Raw genomic sequence first — 17,153 nt, forward strand, 5'->3', positions numbered from 1 at the left:
CTGGAGGGGGATAGAAGTAGCCTTTTTCCGGGTAAGGAGATCATCATCAGATCACCTTCAGTTATTCATCGAAGGCTCCGCAAATGCACTATAAAAGAAAACACCACAACCTCTCGCCCCTCTCCACGCGTCTCTTTCCTGAAAGGTGTCCAAGTTGTCCTCGATTCACTTCTCTATTTAGCATCACATACTACGACCGCGGAAGATTCTTGCTAACCGTCAAAAGATCCCCCTCCTCTTTCGCTCTCTCCCCCCCCCCCACATCTCTCTCTAAAACCCTAGGGTTTAGGTCTTTAGCCCATCGGATTCCCCCCCACCTCTCCCCCGCTCGATCGCGATGGGCCTTGTCGTCATCGTCCTCGTCGTCCTCCTCGTCGGTTGAGAGGGCGGGGAAAGGGTGGGGGGCCCCGGTAATGGCGGAGCTCGAGGAAGGGACGGGGGAGAGCTCGTCGCCGCCGAGGGGATTCCGCGGCGGCGTGCACGTGTTGTGCGACATCAGGAACCAGATCTACGCTCGGCTCGTCGAGAGCGGATGCGAGGAGGCCGTCGCCGATCCCGATCGCTTCCGCAAGCAGCTCGAAGCCCACTTCGATCGGTTCCCTGAGAGGTAGTTTTTTTTTTATCTCTTGGTTTGATGAATCGCTTCTCCTATGTGCTATTTTTGAGGATTTCGCGGCTCATTTGATCGAGAAGTTCGGGGTACTTATCGATCGTAGTAGCTTGTAGAGAGTTGATATAGCTTCTGTAAGTTCCGATCTCTATCATCTGTTTCCGATCTCTATCATCTGTTATGGAAATAGAGTGGATGTGTTCAGTTTTAGAGTTGGCTCTTATTTCAATCCCTTCCGATAATTTGAGTTTGTGTTTTTCATTGCTTGGTTTTTCAAGAATTTCATGGAATTGATGATAGCGGATTGTAGAAAGTTGGTTTAAGCTCTAATAGTTAGTGGTTTTTCATCTAGGTGAACATGGACGGCGACCACCTAGTACTGGCCATCTTGAAATGGCCTTCTCAGCTTATGTTTCTTTGTATTGACACCCCTTAAATTTTCTTTTCTTTTCTTTCTTTTTTTTTTTGCCCCCCTGAATTTGGTGATTTTACTAATTATATTGAGGGTCACCAGTGATCCTGTCAAATTTACCGTCTTTAATCACTTCACAGTAAAGAAAACTAGAATAGTTAATGGCTAATAGCTCATAGAGCCATTAAATTCAACAAAATTTTTAGCATAATTAATTGGAAACAACTCAAATGGGAAAAATTGGAAGTTGAGAGGGAGGTCAATAAAAATAATGTGTAGCTGAGGGGTCTATTTTACATATTTACTTTACATTGTAGGGAAATGGTGTTGTCTTTGATTTACAGTCATTTATGACATTATGTATTCTTCAGTTATTCTCTGGACGTACATGCTGCTAGAGCGGAGGATGTTCTGTTGCATCAGAAGATTCTTGCTGAATCTGAGGACCCAAAGAATCGCCCGGTCTTCCATGTCCGGTTTCTAAAGGTGCTGAACGTTGAGCATGCTTGCCATAGGAATATGATATTTTTTCTTTCTTTTATCTATGTCCTAAGATGCCACTAAAATTTTAACTGTCTTTTAAACTCTCTATGGAAGATGCCACTAAAATTTTGATTATTGCCTTTATTCTAGAAAACAAGCTACAATCTGTTCTGCCAGCCATTATTTTATAGCTTTTCGTTCAGAAGCAGATGGGAGGAAAAGAAACTTTGTGTCTTTGCTACATATATCACTTTTTCTATCTCACTTCTTTGGTTTTTTTTTTCCCCCAGAATAATTTCATTTTCTGCCAAACATTATCATAAAATGTTTCACTTCAGGATTGCTCTTTTTACTGAGCAGTATATTTCGGTTGAATTTGACTAGAATGATGATATGCAACCATCCCCATATATTGGTTCGTCTTCAGAAGGATGCCATAGTAACGGTAATAAAGGTGATCTCCCACCAAATAGAAGGTGCTGATTCAAATTGACTCGTATCCCTTACTATTTTCCTCAATTTTATCCCATTTGATTGAGTGAGAACATGCCATTGACTTTAAGGATGGCGCTTCACTTCTTGCTCAACTTCTGTTTGGCTCGTCCTAACCTGCCTTCTCAATTCCCATTGCATAGTTTCCTTTCATTGTATGTTCATGGTTAATGCTTTAGCTAATGGGGATTGCAGGATTGAGTTTGAACCTTGCTCAAGGCTTGAAGACCTGAATTTGAACATGAGAAAAATTTCCAAGGACATTGAGGATAGAAGTGATCCATCGGAAGCTCTTTCTACAAGGTTTAAGTTTAGCTTGAAAATATAGTCACTTTCATGATTATACTTTAATGTTTGCTTATGCTTGTTCAAAGTAAACAAAATTATACAACAAAAACCTGAAATTTGCACTTCTCTTTGTTTGGTTATCACAGAAATGTTGTACATATTCATCAGTAATGTTTTTTTTTTGCTTGACGCAGCTCAACTAGGCCTGGACTCTTCCTTTTGATTTTATACTTCCATCATATAAATTTCTAATGCTCAATAGAATATTTCACAATAATAGAGCCTAAAGATTATTGGTATTATTAAGTTTGCTATATGTACGTCTTTTTATTCTTAGGATTACTGCCACATTTTGTGCATAAAATCGTGGTGTTTGGGTTGATTTTTTTTTTTTGTAAATTAATGATATAGTAACTTGAAGCAGCTGTAAGAAGTTAAGGAGACATAAGAAATACATAACATGCTTTATTGCTAATCACATTGAGAAGTTAAGGAGACATAAGAAATACATAACAAAGAAAGGTGCGACCAATTTTGAGTAATGTTAATCACATTGAGAAAAATGAACCGTTAACCTTTATTGCTATGTTGTGATTTAATGTCACTTCTAGAGGATGGCATTTAAATGGAGTTCCTATTATCATAGTAGGAATTTGTTTTATGCTAATAGTGATCTATTATGAATGTTTTAGGCGGATTTGATGAAATTTCGGGTGCATATGAATATGTGCTGGGATAGCATAGCATATTCTAAAGTTAGAAATGTCGCTCCATCTTATATGCCTATACATAGGGATATGAGCAAAAATTTATGAAATTGCAAAGTATGACTGAAAGGAAATTTGTTGCACCCTGTATGATTATTCTCTTCACAAATACATCTTACAGTTATGAAAAATGGACTCATTGAAGTGTAGCATATGACATTGATTTTTGTTTTCCAGCTTGTGAGATTCTTTGTATGGATTATGCACAGCAATTTGAAGGTGAACAAGCTATTGTTATGTTGATGTAGTCAGATTCCTAGATTAAATGCATCCGGTGTTTTTTGATTGTCCTGCAGTTATCGTCGCATATCCTTTAGGTTTCTCTTTCTGGACATCACTATTTGAAAAGGCGTGCCTGGTGTGTGTCTCAGCGCCTAGGCGCGAGGTGCTTACCTCAGCGCCTCAGCAAACCTAAGGCGCATCATGCTTGCTGAGGTGCACGCCTAGGCTCTGAGGAGCGCCTAGGCACGCGCCTCATTTTATTTAAGTTTTATAGCATTTTGGCTTCAGGTTATTAGGTTCTCGGGTTCTCAAATTTTATCATTATATTTTAGGCCATTAAGGAATTTAAAGAGACCCTAAAAGGAACCCCAAAAAGAACCCTAAAAGGATCCTATTCTCTCCCTCTCATGTTCTCCCATCTCAGATCGCTCTCTAACATTAACCAGCACCAGCGGCAAGGAACGACAAGCAGCAGGAAGCAGCGGCTACAAGCAACAGTGGTAGCAGCGGGAACAGGCAGTAACGGCGGCAAGCAGTAGCATGTGGCCTCTATACTCTAGATCTTCTATTTTGAACCTATATTTAGTTATTTTTTTATAGGATTTGATGTTTTGGTGAGGTTTTCTTCTTTTTTTTTTTCATTTTTTTTACTCTTTTTGTTTAGTTGCACATATGTAATTCCTTCTTTGTGTTGTTTGTTCGATTATTCTCTTAGATTTTCTTTTCAGACTCTTTGTGAATTTAATTTTTCTAATCTTAAAATTTTATTCTTAATTTGTTGTTCTCTAATTTTTATTGACTCCTTTTTTATGTAGAAGTTCAAATTAAGCTATACTTGTTAAGGATATTTTATTTTTATTATATGTGCGCCTCACCTTCTTGAGGTGCGCGTCTTGTGGTGCGCCTTGCGCCTAGGCTTCAGTAGGTCTTTGCACCTCATTGTGCCTCGCGCCTTTTCAACCACTGCTGGACATAAAGTTGGCCAGTGTGGCTCTTATGTCTTGAAAACAGAATTTGTAAACAACAAAGGGCTGGGTATTGATGGGAAGCTAACGTGCAGTTGTAGAAAGACTTATAGCTAGCTACATCTTGAGGATTAAAAAATATAAAATACAACTAAGGCGAATAAAAAGAAAAAGAAAACATAGCACTTGTTCAACAAAGGAGATTCCAAATAGCAATTTTTGTCTTTTTACAGGTGCAATTACCTAAAACCTTAAAAAGACTAATTATATTTTGTTCCCAACGCGTTTATATCGAAGGATTTTTTGATTGATGGTATATGCATGCCATTCATGCCAAATTGTCTTGTAAGCATCCCAAGCACATGAAATCCCCTATGAATACAAGAAGGGATGGCATTCCTTACTTCAACCCAAAAGTCCTTCACACAGCAATCATCAGAGTATGGAAGGCGATTGGCGATTTGGGTGGTATAGAATTTAGAAAAAAATTTCTCCACAACAATCATTGGAGGATGGAACACAATCCGACAATATAGGTGGTATAGATTTTAGAAAAGGTTTTCTTGGAGAAGCTACATTGCACAAAGACAAAGAGTATCAGTCTCTTGGCTCCTTGCAAGGGCAACCTCGCTTGGCCAAATTCTCAGCATAACTAGTTTTGTTGCACACCGACCAAAGAAAGACTATGCACAGTAGTCTTCCATAGAATAAAAGCAAAATTGTCACGCACTCCATCGTTGATAAATTATAGATAGGTTGAGTAGGTAGAAAAGGAACCGTTGGGCGTTCACCTCTAAGTAATGTGATCTGAATAAGTTGTTTATTGTAAACTTTGAAGCTCAGAAGATAGATTCTACAATTCTATCACTGTTGTTGTGAAATGAAACAATATTTATGAGAGGCTGGTCGTGAAGGACAACAGATTAGGGTATTGGTTGGCTAATGTGCCACAGTCAATCCAGGATGAAAAACAAAATGGATGAATGAGGCCATTTGTCATGTTGAAATGAGAAGAGGTGGCAAATCTGCAGACTGATGTCCAAATAGGTGAAACTCTACCTAATTTTGTTGATAGAATAAAACATGGAAGACGCCTTATATAATAGGGGCTAGAGATTAAATCTATTGTAGGTCCAAGTCGTCAAAAAAATTACACCACCACCTAAGGAGGGCTTTGTTTTGAACTTTAAAATTTTTAATTTCCAATTTGCCGAGAATTTGAGGCTTGTAAATATATTTCCATTTGGCTATGCAAAGCCAATTACTGATGTTGGACTTGCCTTCCAAAAGAAAGATTGCCTAATGGCACCGATCATTTTAATCACCCATTTTGGTAGCTGAAAACTGACATGAAAAAGGTGGGAAGAGGTAAGAGTACAGAGTTGATGAGGAGTCTCTCTCCTATGGACAAAGAAGTCCCCTTCCAGCTGGCCAGCCTATGTTTGAATTGTATGATGAGCGAAAGGTAGTCTTGGCATGTTTGCCTGTGAGGTGACACTGAAAAATTTTGAATAATGGATGGGAAAAGATTCTGGTTGACAGCCAAAGACTTGCGCTAGCATCGGAATATTGTGTTCGTTGGAGCCTATTTAAAGGATGGCACATTTAATAAGTTAATTGTGAGTCCAATTGTTGAATAGAAAGTTAGTAGGTGTTTGATCACCACTATTTGATTAGTGTCTGCATCCATGAGCAATACTGTATCATTAGCAAATTGATGGGAGTTGAGGGTGCAGTTAGACTTGCTAATAGCATTGAGGTAACTGCAGTCAGCGGCTTGAAACAAGAGTTTCTTAAGCACATCCACTGCAATAATGAACAGAAATGGAGATAGGGGGGTCTCCTCGGACACCATGCAAGTAATTATAGGTTTTTATAGGTTTTGCAAGTAATTAAAAAGTATGGCATAGATTGGAGTATGGACGTAATCCGAGAGGTCCGCCAATGGTCAAGTAGTTTCAAGAGGAACCCAGGGTAAAATCAAATCTTGATCAAGACAACGTCTCTATTGGTTTTCAGGTCATTGTTGATGAGCTTATAAGCTGTAGCAAAAGCGTCCAATATAGATTGCTTCTTGGTGAATGCAGATTGTGTGGTAGAAAGGAGATCCACAAGGAGACGCTGAAGATATTGGCATGACTTTTTTAAATAATCTTAGCAACATTGTTAAGAAGATAAATTGGATTATAGTCGTTGGCCAAGTAGGTATCAGAACATTTAGCTACAAGAGCAGTCCAGCTCATATTAATTGCCTTAGATTTTGCCGTAGTCAAAGTCAGGAAATAGAGCTAGATTCTCGTCCCTGAGCATGTTCCAATATCTTTGAAAGAATGCCTGTGGAATCCAGATCATTTGTCTACTGAATGGCGTCGTTTGTTATGTTGCTAATGCTATCATTGTTTTATTTTCTTTTTTCTCATTGAGCGGATTTTCATCTGAACCTTGAATGTCGGTGTAGCTCACTTGATTTGTTACAAATATATCATACATTAACTAATAGTTATCTTCTTTTTGTAAGTATTCTGAAGGCTTTATTCTTATTCAAATATTTCTGAAGAATTTTAGTTTCAAAAAGGTCTATAGTTGGTCAGCTTTGTGGTCGAACTGCGCTACTTACTAAAAATAATTTATCGAATTTCATAATTTGCAGGAATGACATCAGGCATGTCCCTATCCACGAAATAACTTTCTCCTCCATTGACAAGCCCAAGGTGCTTTGTCAGGTACAAAGAAGAAACTTATATATAGATATGCATGGAATCGCTAATTTGCAGATGCAAACTTGGGCTTCTAGTGTCCATAGAAACTGGTTTCTTATTTTTTTTTGTCAAATATCTTTTTCTGATTTATTTGGGTTACGTACATTTAAGTGATAATTGATCATTTACTTTCTTGACCTGATGTGATAATACATTATATTTCAGCTTTAACAGATATTTGACAACCAGATTGACATAACTACATGCTTTCCTATCTACATACTTTTTTATTTTTATATTTATACATGAGAGCAACATGCATCTTTTCTCTTCTTTCCTTCGTACACTTTTCATATGAAGTTTCATATCATATGTGATGATTTTGCAGTTGTCTGCCGTGCTCTCTGATGTTGGCTTAAACATTCGTGAAGCTCATGTATTTTCAACATTGGATGGCTATTGCTTAGATGTGTTTGTTGTTGATGGATGGTTTACAGAGGTAGGTTTCTTGACTTCAGTGAATAAACCTTTTGTGTTGCCAAGGAGGTATCGCTTAAGAATGTGGCTGAGTTTATTTTTATTTTTTTACCCTACTTTAGAGCTCTATTTATTGTCAATTCTCACTTAGATGATTTCCACTTCGGAATAGATTTATGATTTTGTAAGGTGGACGATTAGGTAAGAGATTAACAGAAAAGGTGTGTAATTTCAACGTATGTTGTATGCTGCATAACTTTTGAAAATTAAAACTCTTTCAAAAGAATAATCTATGGAAACAAATGTATTTCTGTTGAATGTTGTTAAAATATAAAAATGTTTAAACATCGTTATCTAACAGCTTAAGCTTTTAGAGTACAACGGTTGTTTCACATGGTATCAGAGCAGGAGGTCCTGAGTTCGAGTCACGCCAGGCTCCTAACATATTAATTTCCTCCCATTTAATTCAAGCCTACGTCATGGGCCGATTAAAAAGTCTCGAGCTCAGACGTGAGGGGGAGTGTTAAAATATAAAAATGTTTAAACACCGTTATCTAACAGCTTAAGCTTTTAGAGTACAACGGTTGTTTCACATGGTATCAGAGCAGGAGGTCCTGAGTTCGAGTCACCAGGTTCCTAACATATTAATTTCCTCCCATTTAATTCAAGCCCACGTCATGGGCCGATTAAAAAGTCTCGAGCCCAGACGTGAGGAGGAGTGTTAAATATAAAAATGTTTAAACACCGTTCTCTAACAGCTTAAGCTTTTAGAGTACAACGGTTGTTTCACATGGTATCAGAGCAGGAGGTCCTGAGTTCGAGTCACGCCAGGCTCCTAATATATTAATTTCCTCCCATTTAATTCAAGCCTACGTCATGGGCCGATTAAAAAGTCTCGAGCTCAGACGTGAGGGGGAGTGTTAAAATATAAAAATGTTTAAACACCGTTATCTAACAGCTTAAGCTTTTAGAGTACCACGGTTGTTTCACAAATATAAATATTGAAAACACTGTTTTTTGGTAGCTTAAGTTATTGGAGAACAATGGTTGTTTGACATTCTTACAAATGTATTTCTATTGAATGTAAATATTGAAAACATTGTTCTCTGGTGGCTTAAGTTATTGGAGAACAACGGTTGTTTGACATTTTTTAACATGATATTAGAGTAGGAGGTTTTGTGTTCAAGTCCGGCTAGACTGCGAACATTATTTAATTTCCTCNGAGAACAATGGTTGTTTGACATTCTTACAAATGTATTTCTATTGAATGTAAATATTGAAAACATTGTTCTCTGGTGGCTTAAGTTATTGGAGAACAACGGTTGTTTGACATTTTTTAACATGATATTAGAGTAGGAGGTTTTGTGTTCAAGTCCGGCTAGACTGCGAACATTATTTAATTTCCTCTCATTTAATTCAAGTCCACGTCTTGGGTCTCTCAAAATGTTTCGAGCCCATGTGAGGGAGAATGTTGAATATAAATATTTAAAACAATGTTTCTCTAATAGCTTAAATTGTTGGAGAACAACGGTTGTTTCACATTCTTTAGCAAATTCCATTTTACAAAATTTTTCTGGTCTTTGTTAGAGAGGGAACCATTTCAGGAACAATGTGCTGCATTAGTAGACACCCCATGAAAATGAGAACCACTGGAGATTGGAAAACATTATTGCAGGGATTTTATAGTCTTGTTTATATTCCAATTCCCGCTAAACCCATTAATATGGCAGCAGAAGAATTACTGCTAGAATAGTCAATCTGAACTATATTCTTGATAATCTATAGTTTTGTGAGATTTTTGGAGAACAACTTTCAAATAAAGCAGTCAGAATATTGGGATTCACCTGGAATACAAAGTGAACAAAAACATGAACTGTATTATGCCCAGGTTTTCCTTAAACTAGGTCTGTCCATGCTGCGCAGATATAGGTTTGTGTGCTTATGTGCAACTTGTATTGTGGTCTGTTGCATTTATAGCATGCGAGGTGTAATTTTGCATGCTATAGGACTTTGTCATTGATTCCTTAACCCATATGACCAAATAAAACTTTGTCGTTGTGGTTCAATGTATGATAAATGATGCAACCGCAGAGGCTTTAATAAACTATTAAGGAACCTTGTGATTCTATTTTCTTTATGGCAGGGATATTTTCCAAGCCAAAATGTTGCTGACTTTGCAATCATATGCTCAGGGGACAGATGATCTGCTCAAGGAGCTCAGGGAGGCGGCAACAAGAAATAATGTATGTTACTTTCTTCATCTGAATTCTGTAAGCTCTCCCAGATGTACCCTTTTCCTTTTCATTGGTTAGAAAGTTATTGTCTGCACCAGTGCACCATGCAAGCCATGCAGCATCCAGTGAGATGCCATTCCCCTCATTCCATACTTGAATAGCTGCTGCCTAGGGAGTTGAAGTATATTCTTGATATACATATTACTTTTGAAGAATGAGTGGAATGGTTGGATTATGTGTTAGGTGGGACTAATCACAAATGGCATCTCACTGGGTGGAGCACAGCCAAAGTAAAGCAGGAGATGCAGGCAATAAATTTTCTGTTAATGGGCTGTTCTTTCTGTTCTTCTTGTGAAATTATGGCTTCAAGGTTTCTTCCATTACAAGTTATGTAAAAAGTTCTGTTGTTTTATTACAGCATTTGTCGAGAGTAATCATCATCCATCTTTAGGAAAATCTTCTCTAGACCCCTGTTCCACTTTACAGTCAAAAGGAAAAAAGAAGAATCTGTTGTTCTTGTGAATTTATGGCTTCAAGGTTTCTATCCATTACAAGTTATGGAAAAAGTTCTCTTGTTTTATTACAACAGCATTTGTTGAGAGTAATCACCATCTATCTTTAGGAAAATCTTCTCTAGACCCCTGTTCCACTTTACAGTCAAAATTTTACTTCCGATTAGCTTCTCCAACAAGCAATTGACTTCGTGGCCATCTTGTTCCGCCTAGTTCAGCATCTGTAAGTAGGGAGCTAGGCCTTCGTAAAAAATAAGTCACCTTCTCATCCAAGAGGTGAGCATATGTAAGCAACTTGTGAAGTGTGTGCTTTTGGAGTTTATGCTGTGACATGAGAGGAGTGTGGATGGTACAAGAGATAAAAGTGAGGCCTAGTAGGTAATTGTGAGAGAAGTTTTGGGTTAGTAATTGGTGAGTTGTGTGGTGTGCAAGATAGGTTTATGTGAAATGTATGGAGTGTGCTGTGAGCAAAGTGTCCCTAAGTTTCTTTTGTAAGTTTTGTATTGATTAAACAAAAATATAGTGTGATCCCATTGCTTCCAATTCTTCTACATTTACAAATAGGCCCATTACATCGAATGATGCCATCAGGTTTCCATGCATCTGCAAAAGGATTTATTAACAATTTGAGTATTTTCTGTTTTACATGTAGGTTCTGTTGTCTGGCTCGCTGCATTCTTCAGCCTCAGGCAGAATACTTGAACTGCACCAAAGAGTTGCTGACACGGATATTGACACAAAGTTCTTGAAAATGGGAGAGAAGATTGCAGTTGGTTCTTGTGGAGACTTGTGAGTTGGGAATTATAGGATAGCTTGCTACTTCTATTTGATTTTTCTTTTTCAGGAAAGAAGTTTATTATTTTTCAGAAGCTCTATACTAGATAAAATTCATTCCAGCTTGTATGTACAGATTTCGTGGAACTTATCTCGGTCTGGATGTTGCAATAAAAGTTCTTAGATCTGAGCGTCTAAGTGAAGCTTTACAAGTCGAGTTCGATCAAGAAGTGATGATTTTAAGGTAACATTTCACCATGTTAATCTTCTAGATATTTTGTATTGCTTACATTTCTTACGTAGTATGAAAGTTGCTCCATCAGTTTTTAATGCCCTACACTTCTGTAACTATCCAAATTACTTTAATTGTGGCCTCAGGAAAGTAGATCATATTAATGTCGTTCGTTTCTATGGGGCATGTACAAAACCTCCAGATCTTTGCATCATAACAGGTAATTCTTAAAATTTCTCATGACATTGATTAGATAGCTCATTTATCGCAAGCATTTCCTCTAGTATTTAACAGTTGTCCAGCAGAGCATTGTTTGCTAAGAACTATAATAACTAAACAAAGATCATATATACTGAAAAATAAAAGCAGCTATTCTAGTGAACAAAGTATCATTCAGTTTGACGGGCTGTCCCATTTCACTGATACAGAGTACAGACTCGGGTAAAAGCTTCCCATTTTTATGTCAAAGGCGTGTTGATGTTTGCTTATGTTGTGGAATAGCATATTAAATTTTTTTTCATATTATATTTTGCTCTGTGCTTAAAGAACTGTGCTGTCTTGATTTTTGATCCCTTTCAAATCAATGTTTGTTTTCATTCTTTGTTGGAATGTGGTTTGTGTCATTTTTCTTTCAGATAATGCAAATGCTTGTAATATTATATTTTGTCACATTATTTATGCAATGCCATGAACTTATTGTTTTATTCTTTACTATGTTTTCTCCCAGTAATGTGGAAGTTCACTATCATCTTTTTGTTACAGCTTTCTTAATTCTTAATATCTTTTCAGAATACATGCATGGGGGAAATCTCTATGACTATCTGCATAAGCAAGAACGTGTTTTGGAGCTCTCCGTATTGCTAAAGATTGCTATAGATGTCTGCAAAGGAATGGACTATTTGCACAAGAATAACATTATACATAGAGATTTGAAGACTGCCAACCTGCTCATTGACCGAAACCAAGTATGTAATTCCTCTCAATAAAAAGGCTCAACAATTGTATCATATAATATTATTTACTTTTTCATGTATTTGTTGTTATCTGGAAATTCTCCTCAATACTTGTTTATGGCAAATTCTCTAAAATATTTGCTTATAATGTAAACCTACATACAATTCAAAGGCAAATTCTAATGGTAATCTAAATCTTTCCACTATATATAACATAATACTTATTGAATTATATAGTGTTAATGATAGTAGGACACCTAGAGAATTATTTATATAGTTGTTGAAGAGCATTCGTGCTTATTTTTTTGGGTAAAATGTGGGGACAGTCCTTGAAGTATTACCAATGTTTCACATGAACACTTTAGTCCCTGAATTTTCTCATATTGCAATTCTATCCCTGGCCAATAAAAAATATCTTATCATTTCCTGTAGAATGACCTTTTAAATGATATTTCAAGTATACGAAAGCAAGTTAAGGAAGTTATTTAACATAACAATTAAACTGGTTATTTTACCGGAAAAGCTTAGATTGTTTTTTTATCCAGTCAGGGATGAAAATGTATGGGAAAGTTCAAGGACTACGAGCATGTTTGTTTCATCGAAACTGGACTTTGGGTTGAAGTGAACTTTGGGTTGAAGTGAAGTTCGGTGAAAACTACTTCTTTCCCATTGTTTGTTTCGTAGTTGTGGAAGTGAAGTTTCATTAGTTCTGCTGTTTGTTTGGTAGGAAGTGTATGATGTAACATTATAATTTATATATAAATAATAAATAATTCAATATAAAAATAATATAATTATTTTTTTATACGTAAACTATAGTAATACAACAATAAAATTATAAAGTAAAAAATTATTAATACTTAATTAATCAATTTCTATCATATTTTAATTGTACAAACTAAAATAAAAAAATATTAAAACTTAATTAATCAATTTTTATCATATTTTAAATATGCCAACTGAATAAAAGAGTAATTAGTACCATAATTAAATATATTTAAATATAACTATCTTTACCTAGTATATTATGTTATTATGTTTTCTTTACCACCCTTCACGTAATTGACTTCGGCCCACAATGGGCCGAAGTCAATTACGCCGTTTCAGGTTAACTCGAGTTTCGACCATAACTTTTTACGGCGAACCAAACAACGGAAGTGATCGTTTATGACGAAAACGATTTCCCCCCTCTCCACTTCCACCCACTTCCACCCAAACAAACATGCCTTATGTGTTTAAGCAGAAAGTCTGCAGAATATGTCGCAATATGGGGATAGTACAGGGACTAATCCTCACATTTATCATATTTCAATATGAAGTCCTACAAGTTATGTGAAAATACTTCTGTAAATGGTCTTACAACTTTCGAAACAGTATGACCTATTTCCCGAGCGATGTCCAGTTTCTCTCCAGGCTTAATTTGGAAGACAGTGAGAAAATTCATCCTTTACTGTTGAATGTTATACAACTTTTCTAGTTGTCAAGATGTGTAGTTATCTTTTCTGTGTTTAGGTTGTGAAGGTTGCGGACTTTGGTGTAGCTCGGTTTCAAAGTCAGAAAGGAATAATGACTGCAGAAACTGGAACTTACCGATGGATGGCACCTGAGGTATTTTCAAGATTTACCCTTTGTCTTATTAATGTTTGCAATTTTTACTGGTCAAGCTACTGAAGAATTTTGCTTGCTTCCATCTTTTGTTTCTATAAGAGTCTGTTTGCCACAGATAGAGCTTTTGTGGAAGTGTTACTACTTAAAACTTCTTGCTACAGTAGAAGCAGAGCGTTCGGCCTAGTTTGGTAATGCGGTGGCTAAAGGCACCCCTTTTATGTTTTGGAAGGCTTAAAAAAAAAAAATCTGAAAGCACTTTGGCCCTCTAAAGCATAAAACGGGTGCTTTTAGCTACCATGGGGAATGCGTTGGCTAGACACAAGGACGTTCGTACTGTAGAGAGCCTAGAAAACTTGAAAGTGCTTTGAAGCTTGCCTCCAATTCTATGAAATGGTGGTCGGAACTGACACCAGAGAACCATCTGGTTTGACACTTCTCTGGTGGCAGTTCCAACCAATATTTTATAGCACTGGGGGAGAGAATATCCAAAGCTTTTTGGAGCTTATGCAACACGGTTAAGCTTAGCAACTGCACCCCCAAACTAGGGTTGTAAAGTGGAGCTTTTACTTTTGGGGCCCAAACTTTCATACTTAGCTTTCAACTACCGCAAAAGCTCCAATTTCTAATGAGGCCGCAATCACCATTAATGTGGGGTTGTGATGAATAGGATGCCACTATCATGTTATAAGAGCACGACATGTGTCATATGTTGGACACCTGGTCAAGAGGGAATAGAGCAATAGAAAGTTAGAAATTCGAAATAAAACTTAAATTTCATTTGTTAGCTGCTGTCTTGCTCTTCTATATGTATGTAATGATTGAGTGCTACCTTCTTTCTTTTATTTAGTCTGTTCAGATGTTAGCCTTTGTTTTTTTTTGTTAACTGATATATTCATCTCTCTCTCTCTCTCTCTCTCTCTCTCTCACTGTAGGTTATCAACCATAAGCATTATGATTTCAAGGCGGATGTGTTCAGTTTTGCTATTGTGCTTTGGGAGCTTGCAACATCAAAGGTGAAACTAATTATTGTATTACGATTAAATTTCCTGGTCTGATGGGTAAGCAAATATTTACATAACTGTATGACAAAAAGTTAATTTGTAGACCTTGATATTTTTATGCAGGTTCCATATGAGAATCTAACACCCTTGCAAGCTGCATTAGGAGTAAGACTGGTTAGTATTTTTTTTTTTCTTTTTCTTTTTTCTTCTTATATAAAGATCTTGTGAATGATTTCTTTAGAACAGTTGTGCTTTTTTTAAAAAAATTATTTTAACTTCAAGGTTGTCAACATGTTTAACTTTTAGCAGCTAGTTTCTTGAAGAGTTAGGATGGCATCACAGAGGGTACCCTAATAGGTTGGTTAGTCAGATTTCGAACCTGCAGCTGAGCTAGAATAAGCGTAAAAAAATAATTGCTAATTAATTACTACTTAAAACTCGTCAGCAGCTGCACTTTTGGGTGCATTCTGAGGTATCCGTAGCATTATTCTTTCTTGAAATGTTGTCTGTAATATCCTCAAAGCTCTTTGGTGATCAAAATTCTGAAATTGGCCGAGATGTGAGAGAGAACCCGTTGGTCCTACTAATTAAAGATATTACCTAATTTCCTCTTAATATGCAAGAGAAATTATTGCCTGTACCCTTTGCATTTGTTCATCCATGCACTTGGCCATCAACAGTTCATTCTATGTCATATTTCGATCTCTTTATTTGAAAGTTGCATTGGTGGGTTGAAAGTATGAGATGAAATGGATAGCAAATGAGAGTGCTGTTCATGGTTGTTCTGTTGCACCAGGTGGAGGCCTTTTGTTTTTCTCTCCATAACCATCTTTTTTGGGTCCACATTTTTTTTCCCTCTTTTGGGTTAAGTCTAAGAAAGTGCTGATTGCTTTCCATGTACTTGGACAAGTGGTTTTCTTTTAGTTTTTGGTAAAATGATCGGCATTCCGTCTTGAAAGATCTGTTAGGCCTGCTTATTCTTTTGTATGAATGCTGTTTGAGTAAATTGTTTCAGTAAGAAAATAATTAGAAAAGCTTTTCTGTAATGAGATTTGCCACAGAAGCAGAAGCTTCGAATTGAGTTTCTAAGTTTGATGCTCAAAACTAGGTCTTCTGGGATTTAAACCTTATCGACTTTTGTACTGTTTCATTTTAGTCAGATTTTGTTAGATTTTAGGTTGGGGTTTGCATATATCTTATTCCTTTTCTTTTTTTATATAACCAAACACCTGGATATTGCTTGTCGAGTAGTTGAAATAGAGTTGGTATTCCTAGAGCGAAATGAGCACCTAGATTGTTTGTTGCTGATTCTTCTTCTAACTCTTTTTGTTCTATCAGGGAATGCGTCCAGAGCTTCCAAATGATAGACATCCCAGGTTATTAGATTTAATGCAAAGGTGCTGGCAAGAAAATCCTGATATACGATCCTCTTTTCCCGAAATACTCATTGAACTTGAAGAACTGTTGCAACAGGTTCAGGTACATCTAGCAACTTAAGTTATGAGTAAAATCTAGCTTTGGAATAATTGCTGTGCTCCGCGAAGCCATGCTATATGTTTGAAATCCAACACCCCCCAACCACCAAACCAAAACAAACTCACACACATAAAGAGGGAAAAAACAAAGGGAAGGCGGCAGACTGGAAAATTGTATCTGGCCCCCAAAAGCTTTTGGTGGGTTTTGTTTTTGCTTTCGTGGCAACAAGCTAAACAAACTATCTAGGCCCCAAAAAGCGGAAACTCAATTTTGAAGTTTTTGCTTATGCTATAACGGGAAACTGTTGAGCTGATTTCGATGGAAAAGTTGATGATGCCTTTCCTCAAGTAGCATATTTGCAGAAACTATAGCTGTGAAAAGCAAGCTAAGGGTTGGATTATTATTATTTATATGAAACAAGTGCAGAGTTTGATACAAAAATAAAACGAAAAAGGAAAATTGAGCAGGATATTTTGATAATGGTCTTTGCAACGAGTTGGATAGCTCTACTGCATTACATTAAACAATTTAAACTTATTGGCAGGCTAACGGTGAAGCTAATCAACAAAGTAAAACGAAGATACAAAAGAAATCACAGAACAAGTAGGTAATATTTTTCATTTTTAACATTTTTGTTTTGGTCCTCGTGAAATGAGTGAGAGAGAGTTTGACAAGCTTCGGTGTTTCTCCCGTACTTGGCTGCGTTCTACTTGTGTAAAGATGTTTTGATGTGCCATGTAAATTCCTTTCCTTTTGAGTTCTTCATCTTCATGAATACCTATGTTGTAAAAGAATGGATCACTAAAATTATCTTCTGATGATAATCAACCCATCCTTTTTAGAAGTGTTTTGCACTTCAAACCTCAAACATTTCTTATTTGCAAGTAAATAAGACAACTTCTGCGCCAGGTTTCAGGCGTCCGTTGAACTTTTGGGCGCCTGAAGGCT

At 36.8% G+C, this 17,153-nt stretch overlaps 1 protein-coding gene across 6 annotated transcripts; it reads left to right on the forward strand.

The window, feature by feature from the left end:
* LOC109710469 (serine/threonine-protein kinase STY46-like) lies at positions 234-17,049 on the forward strand. 6 transcript variants are annotated; one of them, XM_020233064.1, is made up of 17 exons: positions 234-607; positions 1,394-1,508; positions 1,890-1,981; positions 2,193-2,300; positions 6,890-6,962; positions 7,327-7,437; positions 9,608-9,685; positions 10,814-10,950; positions 11,072-11,179; positions 11,314-11,387; positions 11,537-11,608; positions 11,957-12,132; positions 13,633-13,728; positions 14,661-14,741; positions 14,853-14,903; positions 16,068-16,208; positions 16,750-17,049. In XM_020233064.1, the coding sequence occupies exons 1-17, from the start codon at positions 414-416 to the stop codon at positions 16,810-16,812; spliced, it is 1,770 nt and encodes a 589-aa protein (XP_020088653.1). In that variant the 5' UTR covers positions 234-413; the 3' UTR covers positions 16,813-17,049. The 6 variants fall into 6 exon arrangements, with proteins under 6 accessions (XP_020088653.1, XP_020088654.1, XP_020088657.1 ...); XM_020233065.1 differs by having other exon boundaries at positions 9,608-9,658; XM_020233068.1 differs by lacking the exon at positions 7,327-7,437.

This window comes from Ananas comosus, linkage group 5 (genome assembly GCF_001540865.1).
Source record: "Ananas comosus cultivar F153 linkage group 5, ASM154086v1, whole genome shotgun sequence".
Taxonomy (NCBI): Eukaryota; Viridiplantae; Streptophyta; class Magnoliopsida; order Poales; family Bromeliaceae; genus Ananas; species Ananas comosus.